We start from the raw sequence: 24,748 nt of genomic DNA, 5'->3' as shown, positions 1-24,748 counted from the left end.
TTAAATCCTAGGTAGAACTGTCTGAATGAGTGAACTGTAAGTTCTCAGCTCTCCGTGTTTCCTCACAACAGCCTCAGGGCCCCAAGGCCAGGAAGCAGTCTTTGCTGCACCCAGAAGTTATGAGCGCCCTGCCTCTTTGTAAAGTAGGCACTCAATATTCCCGACCAACGATAACGGTAATAATGATGACCGCCCTCCTACATGAAAAGAGAACGGAAACCCTCCAGGGAACAAGGAAGAGTCCTTTCTCATCATCTCACTGTTTGATTCATATTCAGATAAGCTTTGATACACACAGAACCCAGGTAAAGGTGAGCAATACCTCTGTCTGAATTCCTGGAAAACAATCCGGTTGGGGAATCCCTGGCGACAGATTCTGATCCCTTCCAGGACACCATTGCAGCGAAGCTGATCCAGCACTAGGTGCGGGTCCAGTTTTCCAGCCTAATCAAGCAGATGACAGTTTTAGAGCTTCATCTTTGTGACTGGATCTCGATCAGTCTTCAACACCCGCATCCGTTTTGCTAAGCACGTACCCGCTTCTCGTGATTTGGAATGATGCAGCGCACAAAGTTAGGGTTGGTGTTGCGGAGCGTCGCCATCAACTTGGTGAGAGATTCTTTGTAGAGCTGCCCGACTGTACGAAACATGCCCTTCTTGGTTTTATAGGCAGAGCCAAAAGCTGTCTCCGTCATCCCCGTGACTTGATCCAGACCCACGATCCGGTCCACTGGTGGAAATAAAAAAGACAAGGGAAAATAAGCCAACTCTAACTCTTTAGCAGGGAAAGAAAAGACAGAGTGAGAGTGCAGCAGCACAAGCTTTGTGGGACAAATGATAAGAGATGCCATAGAGGTAAGGCAGTCAGCATATTTAGACACTGCACAAGCCGTGGAACTAAAAGCCACACACTTCTAGGGCAGGATACTGTAGTGCTTTGACAACTTCGTACCACACACCAGCAGGTGCCTTCCGCTGCACTAGTTTCAGGAACTCACTGCCTGATAACACTTGCCTGTTACATATACAGTTATTTGGTAAGTGAAAGATTATTGGCTGGCATTTATACACAAACCGACACTGACAAGTCTCAAAATAGGAAATGGCTTCTAAAAATGTACATTAAGATATACATTTGTACAAAGCAAATCCACTTAAGTGAATATGCTCAGCAATTAGGGACCAGAGTCATCTCTTATTGGTCATTAGATTTCCAAAGAGAAAGGCCAACAAATGCAGGAAGATTAGATCACATCAGCTCAGGTTTTCAGGAAGGAGTAAACTTCAACTCTCTCCTCAAAGCATGGATGACGCTCACGAAAGGGCAAGAACACTCCATCGGAAGGAGTCTTCTGAAAAGTAATCAGTGCCTGAGCTGAGTTCAACGATGGTTAAACCTCTCGGACGCTACACTCTTATTAAAGCAGCTGACAGTTTCCCCTGCCCACACACCTAACGCTTCCAGTGATGGGGTCACACGCAGAAGCCCGGCAAGTGCACCAGCCGCCAGCCAAACATTCGGTGCCTAATATGCTCTCATTTAAAAAAACCTGATGAATGAATGAAACACACAACTGAAATATTTTTTTAAAAAATCAAAATACCAATTGAACTACCCCATCAACGCTCTCTTCGACCCTAGCAGTCCCCTCCGTTTCTTCCGCTTGCTCCCCAGGGCAGAAAGCACGTGGGGACCTGGTACCACGTGAAGTGCTCTCTCAGCAAAACCTCAGTCTTGATTCCAATCCTTGATTTCCAGTGAGGCTTTTAGGGAAGAGGCAACCATGGCCCAGGAGGTAAGCGAACTGTCCAAGTCATGCAGGCCTTCCGTGGAAGCTGCGAGAAGGGTGGATGAGGCCTGCACACTAGCTACACTTTCTCCTCGGGAAGCCGCCAGACTCGAGGGTTTAGGTCAAAGCTACTCCTGCTTGTGCCCCTTGGAGACCACCACTCTCTCCTGTGCCTTCCGCCCGGCTCTCCTCACCAAGCCTGCCCCTGCACGCGCCATGACAATGAACTTCCGTAAGCCAGCCCACTTCTGTCTCCTCAGAGCCGGGCCTCTTTCTAGGGCAGTTCCCACACTTGCCACTCCTCATCCTTCCCGCCAATTTCTCCTTGTGCAGCCAACTGGCTTCCAGGGCACCCTCCCCCCACACCCCATTCCACTGAGGCCATGACAGGCCTGGGCCTTATTTAGCTTGACCCTGGTCCGTTTACCTGTTGACCATCACAGCAGCATTCTAGAAACTCTCCACACCTGGCTTCTCTTGTGGACCATGAACCCCACCTTCTCCTGGCCCTCGACCCACCTCTCTAACCACCACGCTCTCCTTGATGACTTCTCTTTTGCGTTTTCTGTACACCACGACGCTCACGAAGGGCCCAAACTCAGCTCACCTAAAATCCTTTCTAGAATAAGACAGGACACAAGTGCGGGCAGACAGCACTTGACCAGAATTCTGCCTTCCTCAAGCCCCAGTCTCATCCTGGGCGATCACGTTATACCTGACCTCCCAGCACCAGTCACCAAACACCTACATTCTCCTGTCCACCCAGAGGTCACAAAGCTGCCTCTGCCTTCCACAAAGTGCCTCTCACGTCTGCTTGTCTCAATATCACCTCCCTCTAACCTAGTGCAACGTCTGGCATATAACGTGCTTGATACATATATGTTAGCAAATAAATGAAGTAAACATTAAATGCTTTCGCAATTACAAACAGTGAGAAATGCACTGGAAGAAAAGAACAGGATGCTATGAGAAGGATGGGCGGTTAGAGACCTCTCTGGAGAAATTACGTTTCATGCCTCACGGGTAAGGATGAGCCAGCGGAGAGACCCCTGCGGGCATTGGGAACAGCAGGTGTGAAGGACCAGAGGCAGGAAGAAGTGCAAGAGGCTGGTGCCAGTGGGGCCTCGGGAGCGAGGAGGCGAGGACGCGCACGCCGTGCAGAGCGCACCGGGGGAGGGGCCAGGCAGCAAGGGGTGACCCATGTTGTAGTCCAGGCTCTAAGAGAGGTGATGGCGGGCTGAACCTGTAAGATCACAGAGGAGATGGTGGAGAAGGAAGATTCCAGATGTGTTCTGGTGGCAGGACTGACTTGCTCTTAGGATGAACTTGGTATGGAGACTAAGGCAGAGGGCAAGAACTTCTGGGATTTGGGCTTGGGCAGGCAAGTGGCTGGTGGCACCAATGGGAAGATGGGGAGAGAAGGGGGTTCTGTGGGTAGCAAGATGGATCCAAACTCTATGTAAGTTTGGGGCGCCCGTGAGACACTGAGGCGGAGATGTCAAGCGGACAGCGGACAGTCTGCTGCTAAGAAAAGAGGTCTGAAGGAGAAAAGGTAGATTTGGGAGTTGCTGACTTGCAGATAGGATTTAAAGTTATGGGACTGGATGAGTCCCCTAAAGGGCGAATGACCAGAGATGGGGGCGTGGGGCAAGCGCCAAGGAGCTGGGGCAGGAGGAGGAGCTGGATAAGGAAGATGAGAAGGGGCTGGAAGTAGGGGGGCCCAAGGTCAACGTCCTAAACTGAAGCACATTCTCCCTGCCCCTCCTCCTGTACATCTAGTGCAGACGTGGCCACGGGTTACTCAAGCCAGAAACCGCGAGTCGGCCTCCATGCCCCTCCCACATGCAGCTGCTGATTTACCAGAACCAGTCAGGACAAACTTCCGGAGTCCTCAGTCCCTCCCTCCTCTCCGCTGCCCTGGTCTGTGCGACATCGCCCTACCTGGTTCCCTCCTCCAGCCTCACTCTCCCGTTTTATCCTCCACCCCTGCAGCCACAACGTGCTTTCCAGCTACACCTCTGGTCCCAGTGTCACGATTAACAGCTGTGTCTAAAACTAAGCAAGTTCCTTGCTCCTAGGCTTAAAATCCTTCCATTTCTCCTATAGCTTGTAGGAAGCAGTCCAAATGACAGCCCAGCAGCAGAGCACAGGGATGAAGAACTCTACCCAGAGAGTCAGAAACACCTGCCACCTTGGGTCTAATTACCCATCTTCTCCCAGCCTCAGTTTGTTCCTCTGTGAAATGGAGCCAAGGTGACCTACCTTACAGAACCGAGGTGCCTAGAAAGCATGAAGTGCTCGGTGGAAGGGACCTCCTGTCACCTTCCCTAGACGCCAACTCTACAAACCAGCTGCATTTTCTCAAAGACCCAAAGCTCTCAAGTCTCCGTCCTTTTCTCTCTGCCAGGAACCCCGCCTCCTTGCGACCTCATAACGGCTTTTAAATCTCCATCCCTTTCCCTACCACCTCTTCCTGTCCGCCTGCCTCCAGGCTAAACAGGCCACTCCCTCCTCAAAGCTTCAAATCACATACATCAGACCCTGGGATGACACTTCCACTCTGTTCCCTGTATATTCCTGCTGGACTCAGCTTCCAGGGACGTCTCTCTCCAGCATCGAACACACACGGGGTCCTGAGAGCAGATCCCTGGTGTCCCTGGACCCCTCTGATCACCAGCTCAAATGGCTTCTTCTGCCTTCCCCACGTCCTGATGCTGGCCTGAGCATGGTCTCTGGCACACAGTAATTTTTTTTTTTTTTTAACAAATATCCACTGAATGAACACAAAATTACCCACAAGAACAAGTCACGCCCATGACAAAAGAGAAGGAGGCACCACGCTGACTTTGGGGGGATTCAGCTGCACCGGTCCGCAGCTCTTTCCCTGAAGGGGCAGGTCCTCTTCCACAGTGCAGGATGGCAGGGACCCACGATGCAGCCCCGGGCAGGACCACTTTTTTTTTTTTTTTAAGTAATAAACAAAAAATATAATCATAATGAGCCTGATTTTCAAATTTAACTTTAATAAGGGTAATCCAAAGCTAAATATTCAGATTTTTAAAAAATGAATGCTTCAGACTTTCAGTTTTTGTTTGTTTTTTTTTTTTAATTCAAAAACTTAAACTCAGGGTTAGTTTCTACCAATGAGTAAAATTATTGGGTAAAAGAGAAACACTTTGGGAACTTCATTAAATGATTTGGGCCACACTAATCATATACGATTTCACTCAAAAATCAAGACCTAGAAAAACCTCTATTTTAAAAGAATATTTTCTTGTTGAAAACTGTTGTAGCAGGAACCAGACAAAGGTGAAAAATGCAGGCAAGATGCTAGCAGCCCCCCGAAATGAGCAGCACTGCCTCTTCTAAGACTTAATATCACTACTAAAACCTCAAAGTGTCTACTGCCCAGGGTTTCAAGGTAGAAGAATGGCTTTGTTGGATCCTTCTCCTCCTCCTCCATCCAGGAAAGGCTGGTTAGGCTGCTGGTGGGCACTGCAATTCATTACTTGGTTGCCCAGTGGCCTGAAAAGAGTTCCAAGTATTTTATACTAACAACTTATTAATCAATAAACCCTACGCGGACAGTCAGAAATGAGATGAGCTCCACAGACCTGCGATCTCTAAGGGCCACGTTCATAGTTGAAGAGGAAAAAACAAAAAAGCAACTGTAATCCTCTACCTCATAAAACTGCCATCAACAGTTTTACGTAAGGAATGGTATCGTCTACAGCCGGAATGCTTAACTGGCCCTTCTTCTAGAGGACAGTCTCAGGAGACAAGAGGAATACATGAGATTTTTGTGTTCTTTAAATCTGTGCATGGGCCAAAATACTAGTGCTCTTATTTCATTTGAAGTATTTAAGCCAGTTCTTCAGAAACTCTCTCTAGATAATAGAGCTGGAAACCAAAAAAGGGGGGGTGGGGAGAAAACTGTCTTAACGTTCACTTTAATACCCAGACACAACGATTAGGAGTCACATCACACACTCCTATCCTCGAGGAGCCTCCAGCGCCCAGCCCAGCGCTGCACCGGGCTCACGGTGGATTCTCAGGGCTCATTTGCATAGACTCAGACCGTTCGACTCCTAAGGTACACTAAAATGTCACTAACAGTCGAAAATGATTCCCAAACAAATATTTAACTGCTATGAATTCCCAGAGACAATCTTAACATCGAATAGTCTATCTCCAGGGTACGGCTATTACACAGTAATAACAAATTTACAGTGGTTACGTAACTGGGTTGTAGAACCAATCTGTTAAATGTTCTAGAGTGTCTGGGAAGTTTTAGAAAACTTCCAGGAAGTTCAGCGGTTGACGGGGAGCGTGTGATTCAGGGAGAAAGCAATCTGCCTTCCCCCAAGCGCCAGCGTCAAGGTGACCTGAAATTTGTCTCCCTTACCCACCCTCCCCACCTGTACTTTCTGCCCCTGCAGAAGCCAAGGTTTGGGCACACAGGGAGCCCCACCCCTCCCGCCAGCGCCTCCGGCACGGCTACTCCTGCTTTCTTTCTCCCGCGGGCAGGTCCCGTGAATATGATGCATGCCCATCCCGGGCAGCACAGAATGACTGCCTGTTCGCGGGGCCTCGGGGCACTGTGAAGAAAAGAGGACCTGCGTGAGACGGTGGCCAAGGAAATACGCATTTACTGACTTTCTCTGTTTTTTATAATTAGTACAGCAGCAGCAACGAGGGTACAAGAGCAATTACGGCAGCTGCAGAGGCAGCCTCGGCAAGTGCAAGGCCAGGCAGGCGGCGTGCACTCGGGCACTTCCTGGGCCGGGTCAGGCTCGCGCTGCCTCATCTGATACTCGCGATAACCCTGAGAACCAAGTGTCACTGTCCCCACTGGACCTCGGGAGCTGGAGGTGCTGCTTCTCCTCGAGCTCCCAACTCTGGCTAGAACTCAAGATAAAGAAATAGGAAAGAGTAGAATATGCAACGACATATAAAACCTTCATCCACTGAACACGAAGACAATGAAACTGCGTACAGAAACCGGATCAGACCTAAACCAGACAGTCTAAAAGGCACTAAAAATAGGGGTTAGGACCAGTGGATATAATCTACACGGAGATCCAATGACGACCGTTTTTATCAGTCGTGCTACTGGATTCTAACGACTCAGTGAAGGAAAAAAAAAGGCTGGTTCAAAGTCTTCAAAGTCAGAACATCGTCATTTCTGTTATGCCAAGAAGGAAGGGAAGAATTCCGGGGCCACTAGGAGATGAAGGGAGACCCCAGTGGGGCAGCCCTCCCGCAGGCCGGGACCGAGCTCTCCCTGCTGATTTCCAGCCCCAAGTGAACTGCTGCCACCACGTTTCAAGTGCTGCTTCTACGAGAGATGGAAAAGGGTGGAGGGAGTTCTCTATCGACGACTAAAACTTGCTTCCTGTACTTCTCACCATGTCTCCAGTGGTCACCCTTCCAGACCCGTCAGCTGCTGTCCAGCACTAGTGGGGGGGTCAGAGAACCTAAGGGTACTTACTACTCTGTGAAGGACACAGCAGGTGTCCGCTAGCGTTAGGGCAGATCACACACAACCGTCCCTCCAACACAGTTCGCGTCAGGACCAAAGCCACAAACTGCCACCCCTGTCATCACAGGCCCTTTTACTCTAAAAACCCCGCCTACCACTTTGAGGTTAGGAACCCGCTTTGCTAATTCATTGCATCCTCCATTACTAGTTTATCCCAGGAGTCTAGATTTTCAAAATATATTTGGAAGAAAACAGTCCTTTGGTTTCTAGCAGAAACTTGTATGACCTCCTTATTCTGCCTCTAGGAATTGTTCCTTTCTCTCCTGCACTTGTTCTTTGATGGTTTTGGAAACCTCTCTTTACCCCCATCTCTCATCTTTCTCCTCCAAAGCCCACGCATTCTTCTAATGCTGTTTTCCTAACGTTATGACTGTACTTAGAAGCACAGGGCCCGCGGCAGCTCTTTGTCCTCTCATTGAGAGGCACCGCCCACCTCAGTGTGTCAAAGGCCATCACGACTTGATCCTGAGGATCCCCTTCATCCACCGTCTTCCGAGAAATCACTGAAAATACTAAAGCCCGTGTTTTCATTTAAAACCCATTACCCCTCCCTGAGGTTTGAATCCATGAGCACATGTTGAGGAGAACATTTCTGCTGTAGAAATATCAATATTACCTACAAGTTCAAAGATCACCTGTGGCCACAGTGGATGGAAGGCCCTCCGGGGTGGGGAGAGACTGAGACCCCGATACTTGGGTCAGCTGGCTGACTCAACCAGAGGCCACCTCATGAGAGAGACGGACCAGGCACGTTTCCAGTGCGCAGGCAAGCAGATGGGGAGGAGCGAGCCGGCTCCCTGAGGGAATGGTTTTGTCTAGGGTGGTCCTGTACCTGATCCCGCAGGTACAGAAAAGCACCTGGTCCACAGACCCCGAAGATCATGGTCCCACAGGAAAGAGCACCTGTGCCGCAGGAGAGGGAAGGCCATGGTGGGAGGGCTGCGCGAGGCTGCTGCCCCTCGCTGCTGGGTGTGGGACACCCACCCACGGACTTCATGGTGCGCCCGTTTGGTGCCAGGAGTGGGGGAGCGATGGGGGCTCACGGGCTGGAAGTCTCTTAAACCGTTAGAAATCCAAGAGTTAGAGGAATGAATTTAAAGAGGGAGCTCTACTGTGGGACAAAGTCCAAAAGATCGAGCGCTGACCTTTCAACAAAGCACAAGTCCCAGGCAAACCATAAGCTTCAAACTACCATCTAGCTCTTTCTCTCCCCACTTCCTCAACTCTCTCAGAACCCCCAAGGCCAAAGATGACTGACCTTGAAGATTTCTCCTGTGGACAAGTCATCCTAGCTCACGGAGCAACCTTCGGCATAATCTCTCCCTCCCTCCGCCCCCTTGCTTGCAACCTACTTCTTTCACAGTATGTGAGCCAGAATTGACCCCAGGAATCTTGGATTAAAACGGGCATGTTTCTTTAACATATTTTTAAAACACTTTTGAGATGGGTTTGGGTCTCAGCATTATGTTCCAAAAATCATGAAGGAAATTTTATAAGATGAATTTGACTTTACCTTTTGAGTTTTTACTACTTGACAATTTCACTAAACAATTGGAAGGTTAGGTGATCTGCATTTATATTAGGCTTTTGGAGGGCCTCTTCGCCATGGTTCGGCTGTATTCTTTCCTTCCTTCCATCTATCTATCTATCTATTTTTAAAGTACAGTTGATTTACAGGTTAGGCTGTATTTTAAAGAGGGCTAAGGATTCAAACCATAAGGCCCAAACTTGTGAAGCTCAATTTCAGGTTCAAGGTTCAGGTTCTAACACTCCACTTTTCGTATCAACATGCACATAACAAGCCTTGTAAATAGTTTCATGGTTTTCAGTTCAAAAGAAAAGGGCAAGTAGCCAGATATGCACATAAATTCCAAATAAAAGGCCTAAGTAGCCAGATATGCACAAATAAAAGGCATAATGATGAGACCAACATACGTGAAATAATTACGTAATTATTTGTTCACAAAATGTTAATGACTTGAAAAAAGAAAAAAACCCAACTCCTCCTTGGAGTTCCTTAGAGTTGAAAATTTAAAGGTAACTCAAAGACAAAGGAGGTATTACTGGGGACATCGATTCCTAACAATTCCCTTAGAGGACTGTGTATCAAACGGCACTACTGGAAAAGGTAGTGACAGACCTTTTGCTCTGCGGTGCTTACGGGCTACGCATAAAAGAAGCAATGTGTAGGCAGTAGCGACTGAATTGTTTATGCGCTCAAACAGTTGCCTTGAAGGATAATAAAACTGAGCATGAAATGAAGGTTCATGCAGGTCTATGAGCAAAACAAAAACAGAAACCCAGAAACCAAGCCCCCGTCCTCCCCGGCCACCCTGCCAGGCCCCCCCACCCCGCAAGTTCTTCCTCTGGGCTGAAACCCCTTGTGTTTGGAAGACCTACAGGCTTTATCCATTCACCTGGTGGCTCATGAAGACCAGAAACACTGTCATAGAAAGAAGCTCTCTGAATATTCTGAATCTCTAAAGCAGAGAAACAGCAAAAACAGGAGGACAGAAGGGCAAATACACAAACACTTCAGTTAGTGTGAAAGACATTCGACATCACAAGTCAACTTTGCAATTGGGCTACAAAAGCAGCTAGTCCAGGGCAGACCCCATGCAAACATTACTGTTTAGAGAATTTGCACATCTGGACAAAGTTCTGTATAAAATAAATGTATATAGCCGAATCATTCCCAACTCCAGGTTGTGAGCATTATATCATATTAATGTCAAATGGTTACCCCCATGTAAACGCAGGATGAAATTTAAGAGTAATAAGGTACTATTTGCATTGTCTTTCATAAAATTATCTTCCAATTAGCAAATTGGGACAAGACTGCAGTAAGTTAGATTACTCTGGAAAAGGTAAATATTAGTGGCATTTACTGTCAAAATTTCACACTGCTGTGTAATTTTATCTCCAATCCAGATTTTGGAAATATAATTTACTTCAAATACAAACTACGAATAGGTAACTACCACTAAGGAAAACAAAATTCTATTGTAGCAAGTTCTATTGTACAAAATGTTAAAGCAACTTCAAATCATAACTAAGATGATACCTATTGATCATACCGTTACCATTATGAAAATATCATAGGAGGTACATTTACATGAAAATGTAATTTTTAGGTCTTTTCTTCCTTGTATGTTAGCCCCGAGAAGTGGCAAGAAATCGTGTGCAGCTGGTAGAGAGATCGCAAAACATCTTTCAGCAAAAAGTAGGGCACTATAAATCTCTAGGGCAGGGCTGCCACCAATAAATCTTATTTCTCCTGGTTTGGCCTGGAGAAAACTCTAATACAAAGTTTATTTTAACATGAAATGTTTTATACTCAAGGCACTGCACCTTCACAGGCAAACTATATTCATACATCATATACTCATACATTCAGTCAACTTGTCATTTTCTGCCTTTGCATTGATGTGGCTGTAAAAAGAGAAAAATAATCACATGTTTTTCCAGGGCTATTTTCTTTTCCTAGAGAAGAAGCTCCCCTTTTCCCAAGACATCTCTACGTCCAGAGTGAGCATGATGAGTTCTCCACCCTACGACCGTCTTCAAACTCCTGTGCCTGCCGCTGACCTCATGCGTGAAACACACGGTCCTCGAAATCAGAGGAGCCTGGCATCAGGCTCTGCCTGCCCCTCCCCCTGATGCTGGGTCACCTCTGAGAGCCTGTCACTCAGATTAAACTGAGTAACCGTCCACCTGAGCTGATGGATGGCAGGACTTCCCACTAAGAGAAGCGATATCAGGAGAGCAAACACACAGGATGAGTCCAGAGTGGATGCTGGCAGAGCCAGGTCACAATGGGGAGAGGATTCCGCTCAGCCCATTTGGACAAAAGTGGCCACACGTGCTCCCAAGCTGTCCACGTGGAGAAAGGTGAGGGCCCTGGCAGGGCCTGAGCTGTGGGCCAAGGACAGGTGTTCAGGGCTTGAGCAAGAATGGGAGGGCCCCGCAGGCCACACGCCTCTCCTCTCAGAGCTTCTGCCATCAAGTGAGTAACCTGTCTGTAGCTAGTCCATGAAAAGCACAGAAAGGCAGGTCAGGGCTCTGCAGACGGGGTCCTACCTGTGAGACACGTCACCCGCACCTGTGACACGGAATGCGCATATCATCACTGCAGCTGCAGCCCCCATCTCCACCCTCACCTGCCGGATCTCATATTCCTGACACTTGCGACCCGCTGCCGCCAGAGGCCCTCCCGTACCTGGACGGCGAGGCGGGGAGTTAGAGGAGGAGCCTGGAAGGAGGAAGCCGAGGCAGAGGCTCCTCGGTCCCGTTCCCGCCTGTGTGCGTGTCCTGGGTTTCCATCCAGAGGAAGGCCCTGGGCGGCAGGGAACACGCCGGTCACGGTTCCCGAATCCACCTCACTGCTGACAAGCGTGGGCGGTGAGCTTGTCCAGCGTGGCTGGACGTGCAGGGTCACAGGAACAGGTCAGGGGGTCCAAAGGTGTTCCCCACAATATTGTTTTCGGTTAAGAAGTGAAAAGACAAGAGTCAAAAGTGGTTCACAATGTCAGAACCAGTGTGGACGCCCGGGACCTGCTGTCATGATTCCCCAAACACCTGCTTCTCTTTTCATTCAAAATGAAGAGAGAAAATCTGTTTTTGAGACTTCAACGGTAAAATGCTGGTTTCCTCTGTTCCTCTTCTCCTTGGCTTTCCTTCCACGGTCACCTCGCGCTGAACTGCCCGCTTCCGGGGTCTTTCACCCTGATCCATCCAACAAACCACTGCCTGCTTTGCTTCTTCAAGTTCACACTGTGTCCCTACCCTGGCCCGTAAAACTACTGATGCCATTTAGTCAGTGAAGTCAAATTCACCTGAGACTGGCCACCGCGTTCCTCTGTGCTCCGGCCTCATCCATCACCGGCCTCCTTTCCTGCTCGCCCTGCCTCCTGGCCCCAACCCTGCCCTAACGCCCCAACGGGACACTCACCCCGGGCTGGGATTGTCCACTTCCGCCCTGTGATCGCTCCTTCTACCGGCTTCACCCCCGCTTCTTCCACACCAACATCACTCCTAAAAATGCCACCTACCCCTAGACGAGTGGGCTCGCAGAAGCCTACTCACCCTCCACGGTTAAGGCCCCAACAGGATACGCATGTTCATCAGTGGGTGCTAGGAGACTGCCCGGCCCTCAGCACGTGCTGAGGAAATGCTGGCTTTCTTTGTTTCTTCAACAAAGTATTACTTTTCGAGGACAAGGAAAACTGCCTCATCCTTCATGACATTTGACCTTAGCACCCCAGGAACAAGGCAGTCCCCGCTCAGCTGTCCCTGTGGCATTCATCTCAGGGGTCTGCGACACTCAGCAGTCTGTCCACACGTCTCACTTCCTTTGCTCTGAGATCTGAGCGGAGCCAGGAGGCGGGGTGGGCACGGTGGGCTCCGAGGGCCACACTGCCCGGGGCAGCACAATGGAATCGACTCCGGATTGAACACAGCATTTCTGACGGGCAGCGTTACTCCTTCCTCCTCTTTTTGTGACGTTTCCTGTGCACCTTTCCCACTGACCTGTGCTGGTCTTCCCAGCCCTGTGGACCCAGTGGCCATCAGAGCTCAGGGTCCCTTTTTCCACGCTAGATCCATTCCTCAGACCCACTCTCACACTTCCCAGAACAGGGCCAAGAGTCCCTTGGCCGCGTGGGCACCGCAGACACCACCTTAGGGTCCTGCTCTCGCCTCAGGCCTCACGGGGCCCCCTAGGCTGACCAGGTCACCGCAAGTGACAGCGAGCAGGCAGCAGCCAGGTGAAGACCTCCATCCAATGGGACAGCGATCAAAAGCTTCTGTTCTACTTGCTGGAAACCTAACCCTTCCCCCAATCCCTCCCTGTACACAGTCTCATGCACACGATCTCTCCCCAGGACACGTGCGTGCACGTGTGCGGTGTGCCCAGCCCTGCAGGCTCCCTCGCACTTGTTGGAGCCGATGTACGTGACCTTGACTAGGCTGTCTTTGGTAGGGTCATCACCCCCCTGCTCACTTTCTCTGTGGTCATTCTTCTCTTTCTGTCTCTTTCCTTTTGTCCTGATTGCCCTAAGCCCTCTGATCTGCCTTCTGGGTTTCTTTCTCTCTACCTGAGAAGACAGCTAGATGGCAAGGTCTTGAGATGCTATAGAAAAAGCAGAAGTGAGCCAGGTAACTGACAGGCCTGGCCTCAGGGTCAAAGCCTAGGCAGGGGCAGATCCAGAGCTAAGGTCCTGCATGACCTGAGGCCAAGCGAAGCGGTGGGGACAACCAGGATGAAAGTGTAGAGAGAGCTAAACGCCAGAAGATGCTGGTCCCACTATACATACAGACACAGAGCTGCTTTGTTCCTCTGGTACCAGCAAAATCTCTAGTCTATGATAAAATCACCAAAACCTTCACCTGAGGTTCATGTAAACCAAAGAACTATGAGGACTGACGGAAATACAAACAACTGATCTATATGCAGATGCTCTAAGCTTATTCACCAGCCACTTTGCGTGCGTGTGGAGGGTAGGGCACTGGGGGAGGACGCAGCTCGGCTGACCTGAACACAGCGAAGATGCATAAGGCTTCTCAGGTTTTGTATCCCGACACCCTTGGATTACAACTGCACTGGGACCAGGGTGGCCTGAGGCAGATGTGTAGTTCTTTATGGCTCTGCTACTAGAATGTTCCTACAGCACCTGACCAAGAAGGCAGATGTCTTATTACCCAAGTTTCCTTAAAGTGGGTAAATTCCGATACAATGGCAGCCCTGCTCTAGGGAAAATAAAGAGCTTTAAAGTAAAAAAAAGTCTACACACATCTATAAGTAAAAGAACCATATATAAGCCTTAACTGTAAAAGATTCGGCCAAGTTTGATTACAAACGCAAGCACGTTCTCACCATCCTTCCAGAGCTCCGCCACAAATCTGTCAGAGGACTGATGCAGGAGGGTGGCCACGTTGTCGTTCAGGGGGTCCATATTCTTCATCAGCCACTCGTCTGCCTTATAGTCCACCTGCCGGGCCAGAGCCGGGTGCGCAAGAGGGAAAAAAGAACCAAGAAACATTTCCAGCCTTAACCGAAAACGTTCACAGGACCCCCCACCCAGGTGGAGGATGGCAACTGCAGGCTCAACCCAAGACTCCTGGAGCCCCGCCCTGTTCCCTCCCCAACAGCCAATCAGAAGAAAGTCACACACCCTGCAGCCCTCACCCCAAATTTTACCTGTGAAAACCTTCCCCCCAAACTATCGGGGGCTCAGGGGTTTTGCGCATGAGCCACCAGTGCAACAAACCTTTCTCTATACTTCCCCCGTTCCACCCCCAAAATAAGTTCATAGAACAACCCAAAAAATGGGTTGTCCCGAAGGAAGTGCATTTGTAGTATGTACTATATTTAAGGGTTTATAAGTGTATATCAGCACATTTGTTACAACCTTCATCAAATGCAGCAAAATCTCAAACACAGCACTTTTAATGGAGTTCTTTCACTCTTACCTTCCCTGCATAATGTATAATGCAAAAGTCAGCTTTGTCTTTCAGTTGACGAGGTTTCTGAAACTTGGAGTGGGACCCTTGCTCTTGAACTAGTTTTTCAACAAAGGTCTTATCTGTGGCTTTAGGGAACCAGCACTCTTCATCCAAAAGGGCCAGCACGCCAGGAGGGTTAGCCTGATAACAGAGGCAAGAAGAACTGACACGTTTTGCACGTCACTGTACATACAAGGATGTTTTCCACTGGGTTTGGCAGTTTAACTTCCAGAACAGTTAGAGCTTCGTGAAGATCTATGCAAATCAAACTGCTAGGGTAGCAGGTAATGCCAAATCGTAACTATCATGCAAATGCTGAGATCTCAAACTGCTCAAGAAGTACTGGTAAGAAAATGGATGAGTACTGTATCTCACAAACTTATAAAAAACTAATTCCAAGTAGATAACTCCCCCAAAAGTAGCAAATAAAAGACACCAGAAAGGAACTGAAAGGTGTAGAGACAAAACTGAATCTTTACATTCAATGACTGGCTGGATAAATTGTAATAAACCCTCAACTAGCTGGAATGCTTCAGACATTTTATACCCTAGTCAATTTAAGTTTCTATTTAAGTGATGATTAAATAAAATGAGCACTTCACACTTGGTGAAATATTTAAAACTACTGTTAAGTAGACTATATGGAAGGTGATGAAGTAATTTATCAATTACTTCATTGGTTTGTTTTATCAACAAATAAAATAGAGCCTTTATTTCACTCAACTAGTTCACTGAAAAAAGCCGTAGAGACTTAAAAGACACGGAGACACAAGATAGATTAGTGGCCCAGGGGCTGGGGGAGGGGAACAGGAGTGACTGCCAAGGGCAGGAAGTTTCCCTCTGGGATGATGAAAATGCTGTGGAATTAGACAGTGGTAATGGTTGTACAACTCTGTGAATATGCTGAAACTCACGGAATTACATACTTTAAAAGGGTGAATATTAGGATAGTGAATTATGTCTCAAATTTAAAAAAAATGCCCAGAGCTTGCCATTCTCTGGGAGCTCGGAAATCAATGGAACGACTTCTTTTTTGGAGGAAAGTGGGGTACACATGAAAGCTAAATGAAATATTTAAACAATGATGGCCTATTTTATAGTGCTTCGGGGGTCATCGTTTATTGTCATACTGCAAATATGGCAAGTTTCTAACACAAGACTGAGCGTTACCAATTCTAGGGCACAACAATGAAATCAGCTTTTGGAATAAATCTCTTAAGACCAGTTTTCCTCAACTGCACAAGGCCTTTACGTTTACTGCAGAAGAGCTGGCTCTGTGCAAATATTGCTTAAAAAGTAACTGGAGGTTCTAGTTAAACATGAATGAAACAGTGTAATAATGTGGTCACAGGAAGGCAGAGGTTAACAGAACAGAGCAGGCAGAAGCAGCTGAGAGAATCCTCCCCTCCAGGAGCCCAAGACTGAGCCCCTTACTCCCTGGCTGTCTAGTTTGTGGCCCCTCTACCTGAAAGGATTTGCGGGATTCAGAGCCGCTAAAAGAACACTATAATCAAAGGCAACTAGGCTTCGGTGATCCTAGGGTCCGGGATGGCATTTAACCCAATTTACCCCACTCATCTGACAACTTTGAGAAATGAAGTTCTAGATTAAGATAAGTGAAACACCCATCTTTCTGCCATAATTTTTACATTTTTAATCTGTTTCAATGAAAATATTTCTAAATTCTGAAAGAGGAGCCCAAATATAATTTAATCTTTTCTAAAGGACTAAGTGACAGCATGATTCACAAGATCCATAATTTTGTCTCCTTTTTATTTTTCCTACTTCATCTTTCAATGTCAAGATCTCTCATCCCTTTTCCTTTTCACTGGGGATTTCTAAAGAGCTTTAAGTTTGGGAGACCATGTTTTGTCTCGTGGTCAGAGTACCGTAAGAAGGCAGGCGGGGCCTGGGTTTGTGAGAGATGAGGACAGACGCCCGGGACAGGCAGGTGCCCAGAAAGAGTCGCTTTAGGTATTTTCCTTCTGGAAAAAGTTGTCCTCACTCTCCATTTTGAAAGGACCCACAATGGAATCATGATGCCATATCATTCTACATGCTATAGTTAAATTCCCTATGATTATAAACTCTTACAAGGTTTTGAAAAACCTTATAAAAAAGCATCTTTGTACTTATGAGGATAAGCTTTAGTTACCCCCCAAAATGGATTTGCACGACCTGTCTTATTCCCAGCTAGACACGACGCCCTTTTATCACCTCGGACGTGTGCTCAGGAGAGCCCCACACCCTTGACACGTGCCGAGGGCTGGAGTGAGGGCAGCTGCCCCCACCACCGTGGCACCTGCGGGCAGCCAAGGACCACGTCGGCCAGCACACGGACCCACGCGAGGACAGGACACGGCCGTGAGAAAGGACAGCTCAAGAAGGGTCTTACTGGCACGCTACTCACTTTTCAAATGGATATTTCAAATGGGCATCACTTTCCTAGGAAATTTAGACTAGAAAATTATCTTAGCACTCATGAGACAGGATAATTCCCGTCTCAGCTGATGGCAAGCAAAAACTCAAGGCCCCGCCTGAGCAGGGGCCGAGAGCCAGACGGCGGGGAGAGGATCTTACGGGTCTCTCGATGAGGTCGATGCACGGCTGCAGGTCCAGCCCGAAGTCGATGAAGTTCCACTCGATGCCCTCGCGCTGGTACTCCTCCTGCTCCAGGATGAACATGGTGTGGTTGAAGAGCTGCTGCAGCTTCTCGTTGGTGTAGTTGATGCACAGCTGCTCGAAGGAGTTCAGCTGCGGGTGCCAGGAGAGCCATGTTCCAAACGTGGGGTGGGGATGGGGGAGGGATAATGAGTCAGCTAGTTCCCAGAAAGTTCTCAAAGAGTTATTCATCAGGTCTTGACTACCCTACTGAGTCCATCAGATGACAGTGACTAAAGCGAGGGGGGTCTCTCTTAATCTCTGTCTCACACACACACACACCCCCCCAGATCACATTACTGCGAAGCTAAAATGAGAAAATGATAAACTTAGTGTGCTGAGTATCTACAAATAAAACCATTTTGATTAGCGAATGGTTAATGAAGAGAAATGAATAAATGAGAAAGAAAGTGAGAAAAAGAAGAGAAACAAAGAGACTTGGGGAGGCCAGAGGCCAAGGAGGAAAGTGCGTCTCCGTGAGCTTTGAGGGTCCAGAGGACAGATGGGCTGCTGTCTCCTCTGCTCCTTACTTAGGCCACCGGCTCCAGCGTGAGTTAAGGCAAACAATAATAAAAAATAATAATAACCTTTTCATCTGTTACAGACATTCTTTTTCCCTCTCTGTGAAATCTGCCCATTTCTCTATTGTGCTGCTGATGGGATGAAACATGGATGGATGAAGTAACAGGGATAGTTTTCTTAAAGCAGTCGCCTTATATGAGAAGTACTCAGCCTTTCCTTCTGCTTCCATGCTGTCCACACAAGTACCATGGGCCCATAAACAACCTCTTTCGTTATAAAGTGATCTGTAATTAGGGAAGGTTTAATCAAGCCCCAAGGAATAGATTTATAGTCTGAAAAAGCCATTCCAATCTTCCCTGGGAGGTGTCACACTCAGCGTCTTAGAACGAGGTCACGCTAGGAGGGCCAGGGCAGAGTCTGCCTTGTTCAACACCGTATTTCTAGTGACCCACATCAACACCTGCAGACCGCCTGATGGTGCTTGGTTATGTTTATGTGAATGGATTTTGCTCTGCCTTAACATCATGAGATCTTAGTGCTCTATTTAGCCTGAGCTACTACATGTGATGGTATTTTTCTTTAATGGATTTCTACTTGTCTTCATATTTAAGCTACCAACTGTATTTTAAAATAATCGATTTTTAAATTGGTAACACATGGTATAAAATTTAAAATGTACAGAGAGTTGCACTGAGAAGTCTCACTCCAATCACCCACTTGCTCTCCTATAAGCAACCACTGTCACCTATTTCTTGTGACCCTTCCAGAAACAGTCTGTGCACTCATAAATGTGTGTTACCCTGATTTTTAAAAAAACGTAACAACGCATCTTGGAGTCTGTAATATAAAGCCACCTCATTCTTTATAATGGGTGCATAGTTCTCTATTACATGAATATATATCATAATTAATCAAACCAATCTCCTACGGTGAGCATAAATCTCCTAACAGTGGACATTTTCCATTCTTTTCCGTGACAAATAATACTCACTAAACAATCCTGCATTTTTAGCATCTGAAACATTTTTTTTTTTACTGTCTGTGTATATTCGTATGTCAAAACCACACTTCTGAAGTTCTACAGCTTTATAATGTTTTATCTCTTAATATCCTCTTTTCATTTTTTTTCAGTATTTTACTATCTATACTTTAATTAACTTATTTTTCAAATTAGTTTTAGAAGCAGGTTGCCTAGTCCTCCTCTACCCCTTGAAATAGGTTTTAAACAAGTATGCTCACTTTAAAGATAAATTTGGGGGACTTCCCTGGTGGCACAGTGGTTAAGAATCGGCCTGCCAATTCAGGGGACACGGGTTCAAGCCCTGGTCCGGGAAGATCCCACATGCCACAGAGCAACTAAGTCCGTGCGCCACAACTACTGAGCCCATGCACCACAACTACTGAGCCTGTGCTCTAGAACCTGTGCGCCACAACTACTAAGCCTGCGTGCCACAACTACTGAAGACCGTGCACCTAGAGTCCGTGCTCCACAACAAGAGAAGCCACCGCAATGGGAAGCCCATGAACCACAACGAAGAGTAGCCCCCGCTCACTGCAACTAGAGAAAGCCCAAGCACAGCAACAAAGACCCAACGCAGCCAAAAATAAAGATAAGTAAATAAAATAAAATCTATGCTCTTCTTTCTTGATGTTAAAAACATATTTTTTAAAAAAAAGATAAATTTGGGGAAGATTTACACCTTTACAATGCTGAATTTTCTCATCCAAGAACAAGCTATATTTTTAAATTTCTTTAAGTCTTTCATTTTTTCACAGTTGCACTGTAAAGTTGTCTTCAACTAAATCTTGCCCATTTCTTCTTAGGTGTTTCATCTGTTCTTGTTGGCAGCTGAAGTGGGGGTCTTTTCTTTCACTGTATCTTCTGATTGTTTACATACAGGAAGGCAACAGACATGCAATTTGCATGCAGCCACCTTTCATGGTTTTTCAGTTATTCACAAATCAATACATATTAAAGCAATCTTGGGGCTTCCTTGGTGGTGCAGTGGTTAAGAACCTGCCTGCCAATGCAGGGGACACGGGTTCGAGCCCTGGTCCAGGAAGATCCCACATGCCGCAGAGCAACTAAGCCCGTGCGCCACAACTACTGAGCCTGAGCTCTAGAGCCCTCGAGCCACAACTACTGAAGCCCGCTCACCTAGAGCCTGCGCTCCACAACAAGAGAAGCCACCGCAATGAGAAGCCTGTGCACCACAACAAACAGGGGCCCCTGCTCGCCGCAACTAGAGAAAGCCAGCGCGTAGCAACGAAGAACCAACGCAGCCAAAAATAAATAAACTAAAAAACAAAAAACATAATAAAGCAATCTGGTATAGTGGCAGTGGCAGTGTGGGGGAAAAAACTGCTTATACCAGTAACAGTTCAGATTTTATGAGGACAGACTTATAGTCCAAAGGGGTTCATTTTAAAACAGGACAATTTGGGCTTCCCTGGTGGCGCAGTGGTTGAGAATCTGCCTGCTGATGCAGGGGACACGGGTTCGAGCCCTGGTCTGGGAAGATCCCACATGCCGCGGAGCAACTGGGCCCGTGAGCCACAACTACTGAGCCTGCGCGTCTGGAGCCTGTGCTCCGCAACAAGAGAGGCCGCGATAGTGAGAGGCCCGCGCACCACGATGAAGAGTGGCCCCCGCTTGCCGCAACTAGAGAAAGCCCTCGCACAGAAACGAAGACCCAAGACAGCCAAAAATAAATTAATTAATTAAAAAAAAAACAAAAAACAGGACAATTCAGTACCCAACTGGTCAAAGCAGCACACTGATCCCAAGAAGTATTTAATTTAGTATTTGTGCCTTGCTATATAGTGTCTATCAAAGGAAAGATAAAGATACACATTTTTAGGAGACCAAAATTTTATCAACGTTTAGCAAAACCACAGCAGGTATGTGACTACAAAGCTTTGATGGATTGATGGTGAGTGTTTGGAGAAATCTAGTCAGATTAGTAATGAAATATATTGAGGTGCATCACCAAATCCTGTGGGTGTATCTTCAGAACGGAGTCCACTATGTTTCCTCATCTCTTGATCTCACACAGCTGCTCCTGACTCCCGCCCAAGCCAGTGTCATCTGGCCGCCAGGCTACGGCAACGCCATCCTCCATGGTCTCCCCGCTTCTGCTTTTCCATCTCACACTCCATGTCTCCAGCTCCTCTGCCCCTCTGGTCAGCTACATCTAGTCCCACTGGCTTTCTAGCAGTTTCTCACATCTGACAAATTCTCTCCCATACAGGACCACTGGACCTACTCTCATTATGCTGGGGCTTCTTCCTGAGGCCAGGGGCTTCTTGTGCTCCACTCTTACTGCTGCAGACACATCTTCCACAGTGGGCCCCCCCCCGCAATTCCTTCTATCACAGCCCCCCCCCTCACTTCACTATCCAAAATTCTGAGAATTTTGGGTTTCTGTCACTTAATGTTTGACTCTCTACTATCAACAGAATGGCAGGGACTGTACCTACTTATCTACCGTCATATCCCTGGTGGCTGGCACTGCAGCTGGTACTGAGGGAGCCGTAAGTGTTATTTGTTAAAAGAATAAACAGGAGGAAGGAAGAGCAGGAGGGAGAAAGATATACCTCAAAAATCTCAAATCCAGCGATATCCAGGATTCCAATGAAAGATGCCCCTTGCCGTTTGGTCCTATCCAGAGCTTTGTTGATGCGGTGAACGAGCCAGCGGAAGAGCCGCTCATAGGTAGCTTTTGCCAAAGCTTCTACTGCAAAATCTGCCTGTGATTAGACAACATCAACCTTTTATTCCGGAAATAATCTCAACAAAACACTAACAGCTGCTCGATGGAGGGAGTTTAATGATCTACAGCGCCCCCAGAACCCTAAAAGAGCACTTACTGCTTAATCCTCTCTGAATTTTATACATCAACAGAGGGTATTAGTACAATTACATGTAAACTGGAGATAATCAATGTAGGAAATGGGTGAAGATGCCCAGTAAAAATAAACTCTTCCCTCTGCCCCTGGGGTTCTAAGCAGCGAATCTGCCCAGAGTCCACCAGAAAACAGGTGAATCCAACTCTGCATTCTTGGCACTGTCTCCCCTCCCCCCAACAGGGACAAGGGAGCAAGCAGGGCACCCCCCTGTTGGGCGGGATCCCGAGGTACATGTCCTGGGGAACATGGACGATCCATCTACCTGGGGAAAACTCAAGGTGATATTTCAGATTTCCTTTTTTACAAGTCACCTCTAAAAACGTTCTGAGAGAAAGTACTCAATTAGTACCAAGAAACATCCATATAATAGGGCTTCTATTGATTCAGTTTGTTACATGCCCATCAGAAGGTCTAATGGCCACGGTTATCATTCAAACAAATGTGTGATAGCAACTGATGTTAAACTTACTTGTTCTTTGGTCTGTGCTTTCTGCACGTAGTCTCGGCCGACCTTGATCCGGGGGGTGAGAATAGCCCGAGTGAACTCCATCACATTCATGCCAAGAAGATGGCAGAGTTTCTGGGCAACTAGAGGGTAAAAGGTCTCCTCAATACTAGGTTTCTACTTACGATCTAGTCACAATATATTTAGTAAACACTTGAAACACCTTAGTAGTTATCAGAGTGTATTAAGAAATTAAATATAAGGCATAAGGTTGGGCAAGTTTTAGGTCTGATGAAAACTACCTTCATCCTTTCAAATTAATAATACTCATCCTTAGGCTATATAAGAGAAGATTAGTCAGCAATTACTTATTCTGGGTAATTTAATGCAAGTTACTAAGTCTTAGAACCCATGGATAATGCACAGAATGAGAAAAATGGTGCTTAAAATAGTTTAAATCATCATGTTACCAAGACAACTTATCATGCCCATATAGCGATCCTAATAATATTTTAGTAGGCAAGAAACCTAAAGGTTATTAAAATTATTTGATTTCTTGGCTCACATAAAAAGCTGCTAATTTTGTTACTGTTGATTCTCACCAGCATTAGGGCACCTACCTCAGCAGAAGTTCACTGTCTAATGTCACTAAGGTCCAACAAGTGTTCCAATTATTACAATAAATGTCTGATTAAGTGTTAAAACAACAATAAAATTCTATAAGGGTAGGTACATTTTGAATCACGTTAGAAGCATAACCAAGTTCTTTCTCAAAGATGCACTGCATCCTACCCCCCTCTGATCCAGGTGAATTGTTGGCAACCTAGCAGCACCCTGGGTGGGCAGGGCAGGCCGTGCCTCAGGGAGCACTTCCTTTGGTTTGTGACTCTTCTCACCAGCTTTTACCAATTGCCCTCCTCAACCCCTACGTCCTGGCTCCTTTTAGTTAACCTACATAGGTATGCTTGTGTGTACATATTGAACGGGAAGTTGAAAAATACAAAGAAGAAGCAAAAGCAAATTGCCTACACTCTCTTGCTTTATCATGATAAACATCATTTTGGCAGCGAAAAAACAGACTTTATAGTGTGGTTATATCTTGGCTTACTTTCCTCTACCAGGAAAACAAGTTCCCTTATAACTGCATCACATTTTCTACTTCTAAGCCTTATTATCCTCTTACTTGCCACGTATGCTTTTTTAAAAGAGTCATATTCAATCTAAAAGGTAATAATTTGCCAATATCTCTCTGAAGGCAACTCCAGGGAGGCGCGTGTAAATGTTTCAGCATCACTGGAAACAGAACCATTCATCCTGATTGCAGCCCGTGGTCATTTAACACGTGTCTCCAGCCTCTGTTCTCCTGCAGATAGGTGGTTAGATCTGGCAGTCTTTTTTTGGTTTTCGTTTTTGTTTTTGAAGCAGCAATAATGATCCTAATTTCCCAGCTCTCGCTTGGTCTGTTTGTGATTGTTTTTTCAGATTTTATCTAGTTTCAAACTGCCTTAAATCCAAAGCCCAATAATCAAAACGTGCTCTTCCTTTTGGTTCATTATTATGTTTGTGATAAATTTCTGTGACTAAATGTATTTTTTTCTTTCGAATTTGTGGTGCCCTGGTACTACTGGTTAACAGCTATTTGCTATATTTACCTTATTCATGGGGTGGGGAGTGGATAAGGAGGAATGCGCTGTAGAGATTGGTATGTTAATAAAGATAATTTTACTTTTAGTACTATAGACAACAGTAGGGAATAAGTCTTCTTTAAGAAATGCTACTTTGGTACCAACATGTAAAAATGCCATGGGAAATTAATGTATAATAACATATTAATAACCTGATGAACTAAGCCAGTCACAAAAGACAAATACTGAATGATTCCACTTCTACAAGGTACCTAGACTAGTCAAATTCATAGAAACAAACTAGAATGGTGGTTGCCAGGGGCTGGGGGAGGGGGAAATGGGGAGTTGTTTTAGAGTTTAAGTTTGCAAGATGAATTCTGGAGACTGATCGCATAATGATGTGAATATACATTACTGAACTGTACACTTTAAAAATGGTCAAAATAAATTTTGTTATGTGCAATTTTATCACAATTAAAAATTTTAAAAATATTGATAACCTGAAAAACTCTGGTAAGAGAAAGTAGAAATATCACCAATACTAAAAGAAGTCCAAGTGTATATGCTCACTTCAGGCCCTTATTTTTTGATCCTGAGTCAAGCATCAGACTGAAATATTTACAAATGAAATATCTGGGATTTGCTTTGAAATAATCCAGAAAAGGGGAAGTGAGAGGTGGTATGAATGAAACATGACAGGCCATGAGTTGGTGACTGTCTACGCCAGGTGACGAGAATGTGGGGAGTTCCT

The 24,748-nt window shown here is 46.4% G+C and overlaps 1 protein-coding gene across 4 annotated transcripts in view; it reads right to left on the bottom strand.

Moving 5' to 3' along the window:
- Window positions 1-24,748, bottom strand: part of MYH10 (myosin heavy chain 10) — a 136,712-nt gene that overhangs the window by 33,718 nt on the left and 78,246 nt on the right. For all 4 annotated transcript variants that reach the window (XM_057536023.1, XM_057536024.1, XM_057536026.1 and 1 more), the window contains exons 11-17: window positions 22,397-22,515; window positions 21,616-21,768; window positions 17,416-17,589; window positions 14,803-14,976; window positions 14,207-14,321; window positions 537-730; window positions 323-444 (exon numbers count right to left, since the gene is read on the bottom strand). In XM_057536023.1, coding sequence (XP_057392006.1) covers window positions 323-444; window positions 537-730; window positions 14,207-14,321; window positions 14,803-14,976; window positions 17,416-17,589; window positions 21,616-21,768; window positions 22,397-22,515 — 1,051 coding nt within the window. The remainder of the gene's footprint in view (window positions 1-322; window positions 445-536; window positions 731-14,206; window positions 14,322-14,802; window positions 14,977-17,415; window positions 17,590-21,615; window positions 21,769-22,396; window positions 22,516-24,748) is intronic.

The sequence above is a fragment of the Balaenoptera acutorostrata genome, chromosome 20 (genome assembly GCF_949987535.1).
Source record: "Balaenoptera acutorostrata chromosome 20, mBalAcu1.1, whole genome shotgun sequence".
In the NCBI taxonomy this organism is placed as follows: Eukaryota; Metazoa; Chordata; class Mammalia; order Artiodactyla; family Balaenopteridae; genus Balaenoptera; species Balaenoptera acutorostrata.
This window is presented reverse-complemented; position numbering and strand designations above follow the sequence as displayed.